The sequence below is a fragment of the Pungitius pungitius genome, chromosome 20 (genome assembly GCF_949316345.1).
Source record: "Pungitius pungitius chromosome 20, fPunPun2.1, whole genome shotgun sequence".
Taxonomy (NCBI): domain Eukaryota; kingdom Metazoa; phylum Chordata; class Actinopteri; order Perciformes; family Gasterosteidae; genus Pungitius; species Pungitius pungitius.
In genome coordinates, this window is record NC_084919.1 from 1,421,513 (window position 1) to 1,440,411 (window position 18,899).

General features: G+C 47.1%; 2 protein-coding genes across 3 annotated transcripts; both read right to left on the reverse strand.

The window, feature by feature from the left end:
* Positions 1–374: 374 nt before the first annotated feature.
* Positions 375–5,379, reverse strand: btbd9 (BTB (POZ) domain containing 9). The gene is made up of 10 exons (XM_037449230.2): positions 4,672–5,379; positions 4,078–4,441; positions 3,472–3,739; positions 3,163–3,382; positions 2,743–2,862; positions 2,549–2,658; positions 2,191–2,380; positions 1,849–1,956; positions 1,466–1,544; positions 375–1,373 (listed from the first exon to the last, which is right to left on the reverse strand). Exons 1-10 carry the CDS (start codon positions 4,854–4,856, stop codon positions 1,185–1,187), a joined length of 1,833 nt encoding a protein of 610 aa, XP_037305127.1. The 5' UTR covers positions 4,857–5,379; the 3' UTR covers positions 375–1,184.
* Positions 5,380–5,435: 56 nt separating this feature from the next.
* On the reverse strand, positions 5,436–12,222 carry LOC119194819 (uncharacterized). 2 transcript variants are annotated; one of them, XM_062559568.1, is made up of 10 exons: positions 12,101–12,222; positions 11,626–11,955; positions 8,274–8,597; positions 7,881–8,147; positions 7,754–7,807; positions 7,542–7,643; positions 7,438–7,466; positions 7,191–7,229; positions 6,651–6,719; positions 5,436–6,451 (listed from the first exon to the last, which is right to left on the reverse strand). In XM_062559568.1, exons 1-10 carry the CDS (start codon positions 12,162–12,164, stop codon positions 6,359–6,361), a joined length of 1,371 nt encoding a protein of 456 aa, XP_062415552.1. In that variant the 5' UTR covers positions 12,165–12,222; the 3' UTR covers positions 5,436–6,358. The 2 variants fall into 2 exon arrangements, with proteins under 2 accessions (XP_062415552.1, XP_062415553.1); XM_062559569.1 differs by lacking the exons at positions 11,626–11,955; positions 12,101–12,222 and adding an exon at positions 8,873–9,041 and having other exon boundaries at positions 5,509–6,451.
* Positions 12,223–18,899: the final 6,677 nt, after the last annotated feature.

Consider the following 18,899-nt stretch of genomic DNA (forward strand, 5'->3'; position numbering starts at 1 on the left):
AACAGATGGCAAAGACCCCCCAGACATGTCCAACAGTGGACAATGGACGCGAATAGCAACGTCCGCTTCCATATTCACATTTTTGACAGGCATGTTTTGAACAAGAGGCAGTGTAATATATATACATAAATATATATATGGGGGGGGGGACCTGTGTCAGCTGTCTGGTTGGTTATTAAGGAAGACTTCATCCAACGAGGTAACATGGGTGCTCTTCTATAAATGCAGATGTGGAGGATTCCAAGTGGCGGTAGCAGCTTATTTAACAGCAAACAAGTCCTTTTCCTCTTTAAAAAGAAGGACAACTCAAAAGTGCAACGTCGGGACACAAATTAAACAAACAGCCGATGGATTCATTTAAAAACAAACCTCCCAAAACAAAACAATGAACAGATGGATCCAAGAGAAAGGGAGCGTTTAAATTAAATGACATAGAAAACAGAAAGTCCCATGATGCAGCACTGCTCCACTCAGGAGCTGCAGCCTTTATTTACGTGTACTCGAGTAAAGTGGCGACAGCAGCTGCTCTCGTACACGAGCCGTAGTGCAACGCGGTTTGGTCCGAGCCCAGAAGCTTCCTCACGAACCGACCCCCCAAGACCAAGTGCTTCATGCGCTAAATCAACACTTCAATCATGTTCAGTTTTTAGAAAGGTTCTTTTTTTCCTCCTTGAGGTATGAATTTGAACTATCAAAAAGTCACACCGGGGAGGGAAGGGGGGTTAAAGTTAATTAGCTTTAATCCCAAATACTTAAAGCGCCACTCGGCCAGCGTGACGATATGAAAAGTGAGCGCTTTCTTAAAAAAATAGCTTGTTTCAGGATAAAATCCATCTCTTTTGGAAATATGAACTGGTAAAATGTAAATGGGCCCCCCCCCCCGACACACACATCACTGCTCTTTGGTGGTAGAGCAGAACCACCCTTCAGTGCACCTCGTCTTTGGAGAAGTAAAGATTCCACACGTCATGATATTGAAGAAGAAGAAAAAAGGAAAGTCGAGTCTCAGTGGCTGAAAAGTACCTTCAGAGGACAGTTTGATGGATGCTGCAGACGTACCGGCCTCTAAGGGGGCAGGAGGCGGTGACAGCACGAGGGGGGGGAGGGGGGGTGGTGCTCGGGGACAATGAAGGCTGTGCAAAATGGCATTCAGAGGTCTCCCCCACGAGAGAGGGAGGGAGCTCTCACTGTTGGGACAGCGAGGAGGACGAGGACGGGGGAGGGGAGGGAAGCAGGCTGTGGGTGCGCGAGGGCCGCTGCGGTCTCGGCTGCGGGGACGAGGACCCGAGGTCGTGGGGGTCCGGGCCCGGGCTGCCCTCGTTCACCTCCGTGTCCAGCTGGGCGGGACACTCGAAGTGAACACAGTGGAACACCTGAGAGAGAGAGAGAGAGAGAGATCAGAGCCGATCACCTGTAATAAACAGATCCCCCATCAGCTCAGGTCACGTCATTAAATGAGGTTCACCTCGTTAGCGGTGTTGTGCGTCCCGACGATGCGGATGAAGGAAGCAGGCTGCTTATCAAACTTCAACGTCTGCCACGAGCTGTAAGAAAAAACAACAACATAAAAGCAGAAACATGAGACACAGGGTTTCAAAGATTCGAACATTAACGCCTCCCATGATTCCTGATTATCGTACAGTTCATGGTGAATTTGGAATTTTTGCATCCCACATTTCCTTCAGACGAGAGAGGGAAAACACTGGTGTTGGTTTTACTCAAAAGAGAAGGTTGTGTTCTGTTTTAAAAGGTGGAGGCTGATTCGTTTCACAGAAACGACACCTATGAGTTACTACAACGCTGCTCTTTGCCCAGCAGACACACAAACTGTTAAAGCGCGAGGCTCACCGGCAGGCCTGCCTGGTGCGGTCCACCACCTTCGTCCACTGCTGCTGGTTGTTGGAGACCTCGATGTAGTAGCTGTAGGAGCGCTCGTCACAGTCCCACAGCAGCAGCCTGGACAGAAGGAGGAAGGAGGGGGAGGAGCTACTTAGTGCTGAGGCTAACAGGCTTTAGGACCCAGTGAAACAAAGAACACTTTCCCACAGTTTTATTCTGGTTTCCGATAAACATGAAAATATCCAACTCCAGCTGCAGAACTGAAATGAAATAGATGTTTCGGTAGATATTGTCACCACATTAACAACAAGGGGCCGTGGTCATCGTGGGCCTCTTCGGGACGGGATCTACCTCAAGGACCCGATGCAGTAGGGCTGAGCCAGCTGGATGACGATGGCTCCGGAGCCCAGCTGGTGGCAGGTGTAGCCGGAGTCCCAGTCGTAGTTGCGCGTGTCGCCGTTGAGCAGCGCATTTCTGCAGCGGCTCACGCCCTCGATGACGCTGGCGCACAGCGCGATGGTCGCCACGTTCTCGCCGGGCACTGCAGACATCGGGTCACACACTTTATCGGCTACGGGCGGCTCTAATAACTGAATGACTTTGCATATAGAGGCGGCTGGGACACTACACAGGATGAAAGAATAGAGGAAGCTGGACGTCTCGCTCAGCAGAGACACGGCAGTGACGCCACCAGCTGCGTCCGACTTACCCAAGAGGCCGTTCTCCAGGGTGAAGGAGCGGTTGGTGAACATGCATTCAAAAGCCACCAGGTGGAACACTTTGTTGACCGTGTTGTGTGTCCCCACGATGCGAACGTACCTGAGAGATGAGGGAGACCACATCAGTGTAAAACAGACAGAGCCTGAGTCACATGGTCCGTTGTGGTCTCTTTGTTCATCTCACCTGCAGACTCGAGGGGTGAAGTACAGATCCTGCCAGGAGCGGCACAGGTACTTGGAATGGTCCACGACACGCACCCAGTCCAGCTCGTCCATGGACACCTCGATGTAGTACGAGTAGGACCTTAGACGAGGGACAACGAAGGCAGAAGTCAAACTCACTTAATGCCGTTAAGTAGAATGACATTTATTCAAAAGGGTTATAAAGAAATCAGGGGTAAGCTCTATTACCCATAAACTAACAAATGCAAATGAGGGCATTTGATAATGGTAATGGTACATTTTAGGAATGTAACAAAACCAGGTTTAATCATGGTTCATTCATCATATTATACTGAAAAGAAAAATGAAAATGATCAGTCAAATTCTTCTTTCATGTTTTAACATCCAAACCCCGCTACGTCAGTTGGATCCTCCGTCTTACCGACTGTCTCGGTCCCACAGCAGCAGGCGGACGTGGTTGATGATGGACGACTGGCCCAGCTTCACCTGGATGCCGGCCCGCCCGTCATCCTCGATGGGATGCCTGGAGAAGCCGTGGTCCAGGTCGTAGTTCTGCGTGTCTCCGTCTAGCAGCGCCGACTTCAGCTCCCCTTTCATCACCTGGGCGCCGTACTTCATGGTGGCGATGTTCTCCTCCGGGACTGAAACCAAAGAAGAGGAACCGTGCCAATGAACGCATGGACCACGGGAATAACGCAGAGATCCCCCCCCCCCCGGCGAGTTGACTGACTCAGCATGCCGCGGTAGTTGAGGTCCATGTTGCGGCTCTCCGAGCGGGTCTTGATGGCGTCCAGCAGGTCGTCGGGGGTCAGCAGGCCCGACGGTCGCACCACGTTCAGCATCTCCGCCAGGGTCATGAGCGGCAGCCGCACCGCCGACATCACTTCCTGGGTGTCGGCCCCCTCCTCGCGATGCCGGCACCAGCGACTCAGCGCCTGGAAGATCTCCTTCTCGCTGGCGGCAAACGAGTCGCGCTTCACCACGGTCAGCAGAGCGGTCTGAAGGCAGGAACGTCAACGTCACTTTGATGAACTTTAACCATAGAAATAACAGAGAGTACCTGCTTATTTTAAACAATTTAATTTCAGAATATAATTAAATAATTTTGCATGTAAACCATTTTCCTTCCAGTTGTGAGAAATAAAAACAGCCGTTTGTTGCTTATGTTGATGATTATGAAATCACTTACCTGCCACTACAGGTACCTCAGATTTAATGTTATAACAATATGTGATACCAGCCGCCCACTTTAGTTCCCTACACGGTGAGAAGTGGGCTGAACCCAGCTGATTGGAATCCCCCATTCACCTGTCTGTACTGCAGTCCAACCTCTCACCTTGGACAGCTGGAGGAAGCCGTCGGAGTTCAACACCTCGGGTCCGTGTCGGTCCATGTAGGCGCAGCAGGCGGCGCTGAGCGCGCTCAGAGAGTACAGACTGGCCACGTCAAAAACTAGGCAGACGTTGTTGGTGTGCAGGACGGTGCGGAGGAACTCGGAGGTGGAGTCCTCCAGCGGCTGCAGGCCGTAGCGGTGAGCCAGGCCCAGGAAGTCCAGCAGCACCTCCTCCCGGGCCGAGCTGAGGCTGGCCCGACCCGTGTACAGGTAGTTCAGCAGCATCGAGAAGGCTTCGGCCCGCGTCTCCTCCAAGCGCACCTCCGCTTGGGGCTGGGACTCCTTCATCCCACCGTACAGCAGGGCCCTAAAGGGGCCGGAGGGGGCCAGAAGTTAATGGTGCACACACACTTTCTGCACAGTGTTAAGATTGGGACCATCGCAAACATAATGAATAATAATGAAACATAATGAAAAACTGTTACAGTCTCATGGTTGTATAGTGTCACATGTGTGTGCAGTATGAAACACCACTTGTGCACACAACTAGCATTGATGTTGGATAAACCATTCATTCGTCTTAGTGGGCGTCCTCACCTGAAATAGTGACAGCGAGCTGCCAGGATGACGCGGTGCGCCGGGAACCGCTTCCCCTCCACCACGAAGGTAACATCGCTGTACTCCTCGCCGAGCACCAGGGCCCCCAGCTGCTCGGACAGCAGGTGGATGTGGTCGATCTCCGACACGGAGGCCAGCGGCCGCAGAGGGTGGCTGTTACTCATGGTCCACGGCCGGGCGAGTCACATCTAACACAGAGGGGGGGGGGACGGACGTGTCAAGCCCGAAGGCTCGGCTCGGCTCACAGCTAGCTTAATGCTAACTGTTAGCTAACTAGAGTGCCGTCAAACGTAAACACACGTCGCAAAACTAACACTGGGTCACACACACACCGGTATCTGTCGGCGTAAGTTGCTCATATTTGAGATAAAACAACGCAATGAGCGAGTTTGAGTGTCTAACGGCGGTAACGAGCCAAGATGTCGGGCTTTCTTGTTTACAGCCGCTGTTGTCGCGGACATTTGACACCGGAGCTAACGTTAGCTACCGCTAGCTAGCAGCGCAGCAACGGTTCGTTTTCAGTCTTCATTCGGTGTTTTAAACTCACCGAGCAGCTCTCACTCACTCGTCGTTTAAATAAATAGGATTTACAAAATAAATAAGCGATTGTTTCTCTCCGCTGCAAACAAATTCAAAAGAAACTGACAATCCTTCCAGCATCACACCGATTCTGGTCATTTGACGTCATCTTCCGGTTCATCCACCAGTTTTCACAATAAAGGTCCACGGACTACTAATTTTTCCTGTGTTGTTTTATTTTGTCTTCCTAAAACCCCAATAATTTTGCATTCAAAGCCTTTATTTACAGTAGCCACTGTTTAATTATTTCCCTTGAAACTATGCTGTTCACCTGCAATTTCCGCACCTTACGCCAAGACAATTTCCATGTATGTACAACATACTATGGCAATAAACGTTTCCTGATTCCTGATTCCTGATTTAAAATCAATATTAATTTCCATGTGTTAACTAGTTTTAGTTCAGTTTATTTGCACAGTTTTAAAAATACACAAACGGTCACAGTGCATTAAGAGGATAAAACTCAGAGCTCATTTGAAGCCTCCAGCTATATAATATGATATTTCATAATATTAAAGGATAGTTTGACTCTGCCATTATGGAAATTCACATGATAATACATTCAAATCATACAGTTACACATTAGATCCTTGCACACAGGCCAATTATTCTTGCAATAATCCATGAAAACAAATTGCACCGCCTTTAAGCCTCATGAATCTCTGTTTCTCTTTCGCCTAAATGTGTAGCTTCTAAAAGAGATATATTTACGATCTAAATTGATCTTAATCTTAATCTTGTGTGCACAGTAAGACACTGGGTTCTCATAGTTTTAACTTATTCAGCTGTTTAATACATCTGTCTGAAATAGTCTGATAAAAGGAAAAGCAAATGGCAGAATCATTAGATATCAAACAATAAAAGATGAAAAAAAGAAATATGCAAAAAGACAAAATATGCAAAATTGCTCTATTTTGATGCATTATTTCTCTGGCGTATAAAAGAAAGGCAGCAGCATGTTTTAGCACCACGAAGTGCATGAGAGCAGGTTCATCAAGCTGAAAGCGTAATATAGTGTGCGCTTTTACTGCATATTTTAAGCGACCCTAAATAGAGAGAGAAGCAGACATGGGTTTGGTTTGTGTGGTCAGGTGATGCTGGCGTAGAGATCGCTGGGATCAGCGGAGGACGCCTTCACGGTCGAGTAGGTCACCGAATCATCGCCATGGTTACCCCGACCCTGAGAGGAAAACGGTTGCACAACGTGATTAACACAACAGGACGAGGTGACGCAACGCACCACGGTGGCGTAATGCGACGTGCAGAGCGGCTTCAGTGGACGCAGCACAGTCATCATGAAAAGAACATCATAAAAGAATCCCCATCATCATCAGACTTTACAGCGCGGGACACATAACATCACAACGCGTGTCGCTCACCTGGGCTTTACGGTCAGGCTTCTGGGCGTAGCTGACGGTGGCGTAGGAAACACCTTCTTCAGGACCGGCCTGCACGGAGGAGACAGCATGGGGACATCATAACAGATAACATTTGGGGGGGGGGGAGAAAGTTGGTCTTCCTGTTTTAGCCGCGCTTCGCTGTGGTAAAATCCTGTTGCGTCATCTAACTTCCCTTTTTTTTAAATCTTTAGTGCACATTCTCTCGCTCTCAAGACTGAGCTGACTGTCATGTTCAGTTGAGTCTTTCTGCAGAGGGAACTATTCAGAGTGTTGTTCTCTAACCGGTTATTTTCTAACATTGAAGCGTGGCGGGATTAGCAAGCTAGCTCGATTAGCAAGCTAGCTAGCTTGCTAACTAGCTCACACGGTGGAATCATCGAGCTGGGGAGCTAGTTAGCAAGCTAGCTAGCTTGCTAACTAGCGCCCCAGCTCGCTGATTCCACCGTGTAACACAACAGGTTTTTCACTAATGAACAAAAAGCACATGTGTTTGTTATAGTGTGCAGCGTGTGACGTCACCGTGAGACGGGCCTCTGCAGCCGGCTGGGCCGTCGGGTCCTGGGACAGAAAGCATCTCACAGATCAGTTATTTCACAGGTTGACAGAATTCCATGATGCTGTTTTTGGCTTATTAGGAAAATAATGAATGCGTTTTAAGCCACTTTTCCGCTGTTCCTCGCTAATACTACTCAGACTGTCATATTTATCTGTTCTCAGCTATGAAAACAACAGTAATTGTGAAGAGGAAGACGTTTATTAAACTCACATTGTTGTTGTTCGTCCGTGTTGTGTTACCTGGAAAGATAGATAGTTGGTCTGAGGCTGAAACAACAAAACACGGTATTCTTAAAATGTGTTAAGGTCTCTCACCTTTGTTGATCTTCCATTTGACGACAAACACAACGATTATGGAGAGGACAACGAGAACAACAGGCAGAAGGACGTAGAGCCAAACTGCAGATGTTCTCTGGTCTGTAATTTAAAACGTATGGTGTTAAATACATAAAGACACAAACATGTAGAGTCACTTCTTTGTGGTTCTGCTGAAGCTTCTCTAATTGCAGAAGTTGTCGTGGTGTTACCTGCTTTTGTGTCCTCTTCAGTTGGTGTTGATTCAGTTGTTGTTTTGTCTTCACCTGAACAAATTAACACAACTAAATAAATACAACTTACAATCCATAATAAAGGAAATTAAAGTGATTTCATCACCTGAGGGAGAATTCCTGAGAGAAAACTCCATCACTTTGTCCCCATCGGTCACTTCACACTTCAATGGAGTGAAGCTCGATGTGTAGAAGACATGAGAAGTCTTAAAGGACAGAGAGGTGGAGCAGGAAGACTGTGATGTCTTCACTTCTTTGTTGTCTTTGTCCACATCTTGACCACCATTCGTCCACTTCACTGTGTTTGGACATTGATCACGTGTCCTCACAGAGCATCTTAACGTCACATCGTCTCCGTTCGTCTCTTCAGTCACTGGTGGAGACGGAGACATTATGAGAGAAAGAAGAGGAACTTAAACACTAAAATCATTATTATTATAATGTTTCAGCAAATTAATCTGATACGACAGTTTATAAACATTATGATGTAAATACTCACTGGAAACAACAGACAGAAGAACCAGAGCATCTTCATATTGTCCTCCTGCTTTGAACCGTCTGCAGACATATTGACCAACATCTACATCTGTGACCTTCTTTATGACCAGAGAACATTTCTGTGAAACACTCAGTCTGTCTGATTTATCTTTGGATTCTTCAACAATCTGCCCGTTTTTAACCAGATCTACTCCTGATCCACTTATTGATTGATAGAAGAACCACTCAGTAGAGTCACAGTTGTTCTGGTCCTCAGTCACAGTGTCACAAGGCAAAGTGACTTCATCTCCATCTCTGACAGTGAGATGTTGTTCTGCTGCTGCTTCTAAGAAGATGAGAGAGAAGTAAAAGGAACAAGGAGACATAAAACATGACTTTTAGTGTCAGTGTGAAGATCATTTTAGACACAACAACAGTTTACAAATGTGCCTCATTGTTGGTTTCTAAGAGTTCATTAAAGTCACGATTCAGCTGCTGGAAACAAACAGACTACTTGTGTGTCTTCTTTAAATGAAGCTTTGCTTCTAAATAACATTCATCCATTAGTAAATGATCTTTCTAGTGTTTCTGTAGTCATACACACATTCTATGTGTTCTTACCTGCAAACTGAAGCATCACAATCAGGAACAAACAGCTTTCAATCCCTCCCAATTCAGCCATGGTTCCTCTGCGTCTCTCGTCTCTCTGTGTCCTCTACTCGTCTCTCTGTGTCCTCTACTCGTCTCTCTGTGTCCTCTACTCGTCTCTCTGTGTCCTCTACTCGTCTCTGTGTGTCCTCTACTCGTCTCTCTGTGTCCTCTACTCGTCTCTGTGTCCTCTACTCGTCTCTCTGTGTCCTCTACTCGTCTCTCTGTGTCCTCTACTCGTCTCTCTGTGTCCTCTACTCGTCTCTCTGTGTCCTCTACTTGTCTCTCTGTGTCCTCTACTCGTCTCTCTGTGTCTTCGCCTTACAGACAAATGTTGAATCTACTTCCTCATGTTGATAAAGAGTCACTTCCTCGTCCCTCTCGTCTCTCTGTGTCCTCTACTCGTCTCTCTGTGTCTTCTACTCGTCTCTCTGTGTCCTCTACTCGTCTCTGTGTGTCCTCTACTCGTCTCTCTGTGTCCTCTACTCGTCTCTCTGTGTCCTCTACTCGTCTCTCTGTGTCTTCTACTCGTCTCTGTGTCCTCTACTCGTCTCTCTGTGTCCTCTACTCGTCTCTCTGTGTCTTCTACTCGTCTCTGTGTCCTCTACTCGTCTCTATGTGTCCTCTACTCGTCTCTCTGTGTCCTCTACTCGTCTCTCTGTGTCTTCTACTCGTCTCTCTGTGTCTTCTACTCGTCTCTCTGTGTCTTCTACTCGTCTCTCTGTGTCCTCTACTCGTCTCTCTGTGTCCTCTACACGTCTCTCTGTGTCCTCTACTCGTCTCTCTGTGTCCTCTACTCGTCTCTCTGTGTCTTCTACTCGTCTCTCTGTGTCCTCTACTCGTCTCTCTGTGTCTTCTACTCGTCTCTCTGCGTCCTCTACTCGTCTCTCTGTGTCTTCTACTCGTCTCTCTGTGTCTTCTACTCGTCTCTCTGTGTCCTCTACTCGTCTCTCTGTGTCTTCTACTCGTCTCTCTGTGTCTTCTACTTGTCTCTCTGTGTTCTCTACTCGTCTCTCTGTGTCCTCTACTCGTCTCTCTGTGTCTTCTACTCGTCTCTCTGTGTCTTCTACTCGTCTCTCTGCGTCCTCTACTCGTCTCTGGGTCTTCTACTCGTCTCTCTGTGTCCTCTACTCGTCTCTGGGTCTTCTACTCGTCTCTCTGTGTCCTCTACTCGTCTCTCTGTGTCTTTTACTTGTCTCTCTGTGTCTTCTACTCGTCTCTCTGTGTCCTCTACTCGTCTCTCTGTGTCTTCTACTCGTCTCTCTGTGTCTTCTACTCGTCTCTCTGCGTCTTCTACTCGTCTCTCTGTGTCCTCTACTTGTCTCTCTGTGTCCTCTACTCGTCTCTGGGTCTTCTACTCGTCTCTCTGTGTCCTCTACTCGTCTCTCTGGGTCTTCTACTCGTCTCTCTGTGTCTTTTACTCGTCTCTCTGTGTCTTCTACTCGTCTCTCTGTGTCCTCTACTCGTCTCTGGGTCTTCTACTCGTCTCTCTGTGTCCTCTACTCGTCTCTCTGGGTCTTCTACTCGTCTCTCTGTGTCTTTTACTCGTCTCTCTGTGTCTTCTACTCGTCTCTCTGTGTCCTCTACTCGTCTCTCTGTGTCCTCTACTCGTCTCTCTGTGTCCTCTACTCGTGTCTCTGTGTCCTCTACTCGTCTCTCTGGGTCTTCTACTCGTCTCTCTGTGTCTTTTACTCGTCTCTCCGCGTCTTCTTCTCGTCTCTCTGCGTCTTCGTCTTAAAGACAAATGTTGAATCTACTTCCTCTTGTTGATAAAGAGTCACTTCCTCGTCCCTCTCATCTCTCATACGTCACTTGATGCTTTTTTTTATCCTCTTAAGGCGGACATGAGCAGGAGTGAAGTTCACACTGACATCAAACATCTGGATTTAACACCAGAGACAATTTAACCCTTTTGGGTTCAAACTGTTTCCTCTCATTCAGTTCAGTTTGACTCAACTCTCAGAACTCAAAGTTACACCTTTCTGCTTTTAATGATCTGATGGAGCAACAAACAAACTGCACCAAGACGCTGAGTCTCAAGTTCAAGAGTCCTTTCCCATGATGCATTTGTCAAGTTCAGTCCAACACCCCTTGTTTGTTAAGGTAATCTGAGCTGGTAGAAGCATGTAGACGTTGAATAGAAGAGGCCCCAGAATTGAACCTTGGGGAACACCACATATCTTCTTGATGTGAAAGGTGAGCAGACTGCTGCTGGAGATTTAAATTTTGAATGTAAATTTGGTGACGACCTTAATGAATAAATAACAAGATGCATCAAACTGTAGAGTAAGAATCAGTATCTGACGTCATGATTAAAGAACAATGTGATTTAAGAGCTGAAACATGAACAAATCCTTTGAGTGATGATCCTCATGTGACTTTAAGCAGCTCATCATGTTCTCACCTGACTGAGGACACCTGAAGGGGAACTGATGACTTTCTGACCTTTGACTATCAATCACTTGACATCTCAGTGACTCATAATACTTTGACTCTGCTTTAAGGTGATCTTTTTTAATGCTGAATGAGGCTGAACAGACATGTGATGTCATCACTTCAGTGTGACTTCCCTCTTTGAGCCACTTCACTGTGTGTCCACACCGTCCATCAGTCCTCACAGAGCACTTCACCTTCACCTCATCACCCTCCTCCTCTTTAAGGATTTTCATCTTTCAGCACATTGTTCCAACAAGACAGTTTGACAACATTATGATGTGAATACTCACTGGTATCAACAGACAGATGATGAACGACGTCTTCCCCTACTGGTGGTCCTCTTCCTGATTTAAACTGTCTGCAGGTGTAAACACCAGCATCCTGACCTTTGACCTTCGTTATAACCAGAGAACATTCCTCTGTAAGACTCAGTCTGTCTGATCTATCTTTGTCTCCTTCTTTAATCTTCCCACGTTCAAACAGCGCTACTGATGCTGTACTTCCTGAACTGAAGAGCCACGTAGTACCGTTACACTTCTTCTGATGAATCACACTCTCACAAGGAAAAGTGACTTCATTTCCATCTCTCACAGTGAAGTTTGAAGCTTCTACAGATGTTACTGTTGAGAAATACAGAAAAATACAGTAAACATGAGCGTAAAGTGTTGTAATAATTGCAGATGTGTTTGTAGATGCGTCTCCTTCATTCCGTCTCACAGACTCCAGAAGACTCCTGGTGACGTTAAACAGAAGCTGCAGACTTACCTGTACAGCTCAACACCTGCAGCATCACCAATGAAGACATCATAATCCACCTGAGTTCAGCCATCGTGCTTCTCTCTCTCAGCCCTCAAAGCGTCTGCTGCTTCTTCAACATGGACGCAGCATCTACTTCCTGCCGTCACTTCCTCACGATGACCTCACCCCTCCTACGTTTTCTGTTGAATTGATGTGTCGTAATAACTGGGGCAGGTACCAGCTTTTTGTTCTGAACGGGTTCGTCTTTGACCCCAAACCTGAAGAAGTGGATCTTTAATCAGAGTTCATGTGACGTCACCACTTCAGGGTTTAAAGAGAGATGATGCAACGCCGTGGCTCTGCTATTGGATGAGAGAGACCAGGTGACTAGAAGAGCTGATTCCATCATCAACAGCAGCAAACAGCAGCGTCTCAGAGGACTGATGAGACATAAACCACAGGCTTCATGGAGACATCGTCTCACAGACTCAACTAAAGCTTCAACACGTAGTGGAGGCTGGTCCATTGCTTCCATTTGCTTGCATCAAAAATACATTTTGCAAATAATCAATATTTGGGTTTTGCGAAACATGGATTATATACCTGGTAACATTTGTAAAATTAAGAGCTGCGCAAAATATGCTTTTCCTGCACGACCCCCTCTCCACTCGTTTGCATGTATCAGCTGTGTAGGAGCCATATTGAGCTGTATGTCATGTGTCTTTCTTGTCACATGGCCACAGGTCTGTACACCCCACCGAGAGGACGGTCGGGAGGCTGAAGTTGGGGCCCAAGGAAAGGCTTTACAGACAGGAAGACACAGCCAGTGGGTGGGGCCTGAGGGGGAAACAGTCTTTTGACCATGTGATGGAGTGACGTGAGGAGCCATGACGTCACAAACATGTGTCCAGTGAGCAGAACCCGTTTTCATTTTTAAGCTGAGGCGGCGGGTGAATCTAACGTATAAAGTAACTAATCTAACTTACTTACTTTCAGAATCAAATCATCTGTAAAGCAACTAAGTTACTTCTTAAGGGAGTAATCAGTAATCAGATTACTTTTTCAAAGTTACCATGGCAACACTGGTCGCCTCGTTCTGTCACATCGAGTGTAGGCAGAGGCAGGAAGGAGGAACCAAACGGGGGGTGAAATAAAAAAAGACTTTAATAGTCAAACTTCAAAATCAAAAAGGCCAAGAGAGCAGACCCGGGGGGGGGGGAGTCGCCGGGGCCCAGTGGGAACGGGAGGTTCCCAAAGTGTTCTGTTGCTCCCACTATATTAAACTTTGATGAGTACGAGCACTTCACTGTGTCTGTAAACTTGACCTTTACATCTCTGGCCCCATCAGCAACGTCCTCCTCCTCCTGCTGCTGTCACACCCCCCTTCCCTCAGTTTGCCATGGATCTCCTTGTCCTCTGTGCATGGGGAGCACGAGGAGAGAATCCACCATTTCATCCGTGTCAAAGTCTCTCGGCAGGATTCTGTGTAACGAGGGCTCAGAAGCACGTGGGTCCATTTGCAAAGCAGTCGAAGCTCCAGAGAGCCGGATCTCAAAGGCAGAATCAATCCGAGTCCAACAATCCAAGATTGAAACTTCTGCTTAAGTAGAGCAGGTAATGGAAAACACCTGAGCTGGTGATTAGAGGATTATGGGAAATGGAGTCTGGGAAAGTCAACACTCAGGTGAGGGTTTCCTCCGGAGGCCGTCAGAGAGATCAGAGAGGTCCGTGTTGAGAATGACGGAGTGTCCATGGCACCATGTGAGGATGGGCTTCTGTCTTCATCACGTATTCTGCTCCTGGAGGAGCTGGATGTCTGATGAACGCCAGCATGTGACTCGGTGCTGAAGCCCTCGTGACCCCAAAGTGACAAGTGAAAGTGACAAAGGGAATGAACGTGGGAGTGAGAGTCAGTCAGGGGGAGCCCCGGGCTCTGTTGATGAGCCCGACTGCCGAAGGGAACTGTTGGTGTGGCGGGGGGTCTTAGTCCTGATGGACCTCAGCCTCCTGCCGGATGGAAGGGGCACAAGCAGGTTCTGTCCGAGGTGAGGCTTCAAAGTCCTGGAAGCGAACAAGTCCTGGAGAGACGGCAGATTGCAGCCGATCACCTTCTCTGCAGAGCGGATGACAGTTTTACAAAAACACTCCATGGATCCAAATGAGATCTTTATTCAGAGTCTGACCACATCATGGAAAGGACCTCCGTGCTGGATCCTGTCGTTCTGTTGCTCAAGCAGAAGTCTCCTTCTAAGTTCTGGCAACAGGTGACTTGACCAAGAGGTGAAATGCCCAAAGCTGCCTTCTCTAGACCTACATTTAGTAGCTGTAGATGAGTAGCTGCTGCCACCTAGTGGACAGTCCGGCTTGGCTGGTTGTGGTTGAGATGAAGTTACCAGGAGAAAACAAGCTGATCTGACTAGAAGCTGAATTCCTCCTTGAAGAACCTCCTTCCTAAAAGTCTTTACTCATAAGGAAAAGAGTTTGTCTGCATGAGGCTTTTATTCATTTGACAGTCAAACTATTGTCAGTGAAAGTACTGAATCCACAGCAGCAACAGAACTGATTTGTTCTTTGAATGAAGAGAAGATCACGTGAGCAGGAAGTTGGCGGTTCTCTTGTGGTCATGGACAGTAGACACTCTACAACCTTCTGACCACCAGAACGTGACTGAACAGCTCCGACCACGAGGAGACCACACACTTCCCCTCGAGGCCTCGCTCTCTAAGGTCACAGGTTTCGGCCCCAGTTTAAGGATCCAACCACATCTCTTTATTTAGTATTTAGCATTTTAGCATGTAGCACCTTAGCATCCTTATATTTACAACAATGATGTTTGAATGGCTTTAACGGCCTGAAAATAAGCTTTTACAGAGGAAGCGCTGATTGTAAGACGTGAAACTCTTCTTCTGTGGTGGTTTTGGGGACGCGGCCTTTCGGCTGGCTCCTCCCACCCAGACGGCCAATTAGTGGCAGCATTTAAAAAGCACCTGACGTCACGTCCCCCTTTGGTCCTGTGCTGTGCAGAGAGAGGGAGGGAGAACCTGCTGCTTAGTTTCCTGTAGTTTACTTTCTGCTTGTTTGCTTTGTTAAATCAACTCGCCTGGTTTTTATAATCTTAACCCCAATTTTATATTGATTTGTGATTCCCTTCCCTTCATCTGTAATAAAACCTTTAAATTACAACAAACATGTCTCATGCCTGGTGGTGTTGTTGGTTTCTTCCCCTAAAGCCACGTCACACTTTATATCATCACATTTAGGTTGTAGTTTGATTCCTCATCCTCCCCTGTAGGGGGCGCCAGTGATGCAGCATCACTCAGTTTGACAGCCCTTTGTCCTAATCGGGGTTAACAATAGTAATAATTATGCCTTATCCTGGTTTAACGGGGAAAACTGGGTAAACAATATGTTTTCTTTGTCCTGTACGAGTCAGTGTTTGGTTTTGGTCAGTTTGTGCTTTAAAGCAGCTGAGAAGGACCTCTGGAGACAAAGAGCAGAGACGCTGCTGTTCTGTTGGACATTTTAATAAAGCCAACAATCCACTTTTCATGCAACCTCTATTTGAAATTAAAATGCTGAAAAAGATTTAAGCTCAAAATTCATTTTTATTCCAGTAAGCTGAAAACTTTACTCAGTAAAACACGACAGAATCACATTTAACAACTAAAACAGCAAAATTCACTTAAATGGTGACACAATAAATGCCAAGAAGTCCTAAAGCGTCATTGTGTGTCTGCAGGGACGCAGTATAACGAATGCATGTGTCTCTAACTCCCACAATGCATCACTGCAAACATCAACACGTCTTCACCACGCTACAAACAGTCATGTGACCTCTTATCTGGCTGGTCGGTTGACGTTGGCGTAGAGGTCGCCGGGGTCAGCTGCAGCGGAGGAACGGGGGGGTTTGAGGGTGGTGTAGGTCACTGCGTCACCTTCATCCTCATCATCAGGATGAAGGGCAGCCTGCAGGGAGAGAGGAAGACTCAGGAATCCAAAGTCAACATGTAGAGTCCTCCCTCTGGGGACTGAGGAGACGGTGGGACACGTGGGTCCGGTTGGACCTGGTCCAGCTCGGCTCACCTGGGCTCTGCCGGCGGTGTTCTTGGTGAAGCTGACGGAGGCGTAGGCCACGCCTCCTTCAGGGTCGGCCTGCAGAGAGGAGGAGACAAGATGGCTGCTCAGAGACCCGCTGACTCCCTCTTTCCTCCCTCAGTCCAATGTGACTGGGCTCCTAGTGGAGGTCATGAGGTCAAGGCCTCACACGGCCTCATCACGTGGCTCCACGCTGTCCTCCACAGACATCATGGTTTCATCCCTCATCCACGCCATCATCAACATGGAGGTGTGAATGAGCCACAAAGCACAGCGCTGCCCATGTGGGACTGATGGAGTCACTTTAGAGGCTTGTGCTGCTTTTCATGTGTTTCTCATCACGTTTGTGTCTTTGGCTTCATGTTCCTCACTTTGCATCCTGGACCTTTGCTGCAGCCCAACTCTTTACTGTCGTCACCATCAAGTCACCAGTGTTTTACATCTTTTTAGGATCAAACCTTCTTTCATGTTTACACTCAGGATGGTTTAGAAGTTGAATTATTCATATTTTAAACTCACCGCCTCGTCATCCGTCTTTGCTTTGTTCCCTGAAAAGACAAAAAAAGAGGAGGTGTTGAGCTGCATCATTTAAAACGTGTTGCTGGTAGCAGTTGGATCTGTGGATGTCGTCACCTTTAGTTCTCCTCCATGCGACGAGTCCCAGTGTGATCGCCACCAGAGCTGCAGCCCCCACAGAGACGGAGACCAGGACTGAGACAGAGACACAGGAGAGAGACACAGGGCTCAATAGATGATCTCTGATAGATGGTCAATAGATGATCTCTGATAGATGGTCAATAGATGATCTCTGATAGATGGTCAATAGATGATCTCTGATAGATGGTCAATAGATGATCTCTGATAGATGATCAATAGATGATCTCTGATAGATGAACTGTTTCTACCTGGATTCACTGGTTTCTGGTCTTCAGGTGGACTTGTGGTCGTCTTCTTCTCAGGTGTCTCAGTCACTGGAGGTCTGTTAGTGGTCTTTGTTGCAGAAGGACCTTAATGAATAAATAACAAGATGCATCAAACTGTAGAGTAAGAATCAGTATCTGACGTCATGATTAAAGAACAATGTGATTTGAGAGCTGAAACATGAACAAATCCTTTGAGTGATGATCCTCATGTGACTTTAAGCAGCTCATCATGTTCTCACCTGACTGAGGACACCTGAAGGGGAACTGATGACTTTCTGACCTTTGACTATCAATCACTTGACATCTCAGTGACTCATAATACTTTGACTCTGCTTTAAGGTGATCTTTTTTAATGCTGAATGAGGCTGAACAGACATGTGATGTCATCACTTCAGTGTGACTTCCCTCTTTGAGCCACTTCACTGTGTGTCCACACCGTCCATCAGTCCTCACAGAGCACTTCACCTTCACCTCATCACCCTCCTCCTCTTTAAGGATTTTCATCTTTCAGCACATTGTTCCAACAAGACAGTTTGACAGCATTATGATGTGAATACTCACTGGTATCAACAGACAGATGATGAACGACGTCTTTTCCTACTTGTGGTCCTCCTATTGATTTAAACTGTCTGCAGGTGTAACCACCAGCATCCTGACCTTTGACCTTCTTTATAACCAGAGAACATTCCTCTGTAACATTCAGTCTGTCTGATCTATCTTTGTCTCCTTCTTTAATCTTCCCAAGTTTAAACAGTGTTACTACTGTTCTACTTCCTGAACTAGTGAAGAGCCACGTAGTACCGTCACACTTCTTCTGATCAGGAATCACACTCTCACAAGGAAAAGTGACTTCATTTCCATCTCTCACAGTGACGGATGAAGTTTCTACAGATGTTACTGTTGAGAAATACAGAAAAATCCAGTAAACATGAGCGTAAAGTGTTGTAATAATTGCAGATGTGTTTGTAGATGCGTCTCCTTCATTCCGTCTCACAGACTCCAGAAGACTCCTGGTGACGTTAAACAGAAGCTGCAGACTTACCTGTACAGCTCAACACCTGCAGCATCACCAATGAAGACATCATAATCCACCTGAGTTCAGCCATCGTGCTTCTCTCTCTCAGCCCTCAAAGCGTCTGCTGCTTCTTCAACATGGACGCAGTGGAGACGCTGAGCGTGGACTCCACGTCCTTCACACAGGAAGTCCGTCCTCTAAAGTCAGCGGCTTCCTCATTTGATCTTTGCGGTTTTTTCTGAGAACTGAAGGAGAAGTGTTTTGGTGAGAATGTGGTTAACAGCAGCAGAGCTCTGCAGGTTTGAGTCTGTGACGAAGACGAGACGGACACATGAGCATAAATACAGATCGAATAAAGACCTTCAGATGACGTCTCTGCTCAATTGAGGGAGAAAAACAAGCTGCGCATCAACAAAGATGGCGTCCTGTATCGCAGGTCAGTGGTTGGAGCTCAACTAGTGTTACCTGTTCCATCAGCTGATCTACAAGCAGCTACACGAGGAAATGGGGCATCTCAGAGTGGAGCGGACGCTCCGTCTGATCCCAGATGGATTCTATTGGCCTCATATGCAAAGAGATGTGGAGCACCATGTGACCAACGCATGCAGCTGCATGTGTGAAGCGTCCAAACAAGCCGACCTGAGCACCAGTGGGGAACACAGTGACCACAGACCCTTGTGAGATGGTCTCAATAGACTCTCTGGAAAGCTGTAAAGGAGGGTATGAGCACATCCTAGTGGTGATGGATCACATCACACGCTGCACACAGGCACACGCGTGCATGCTACAAACC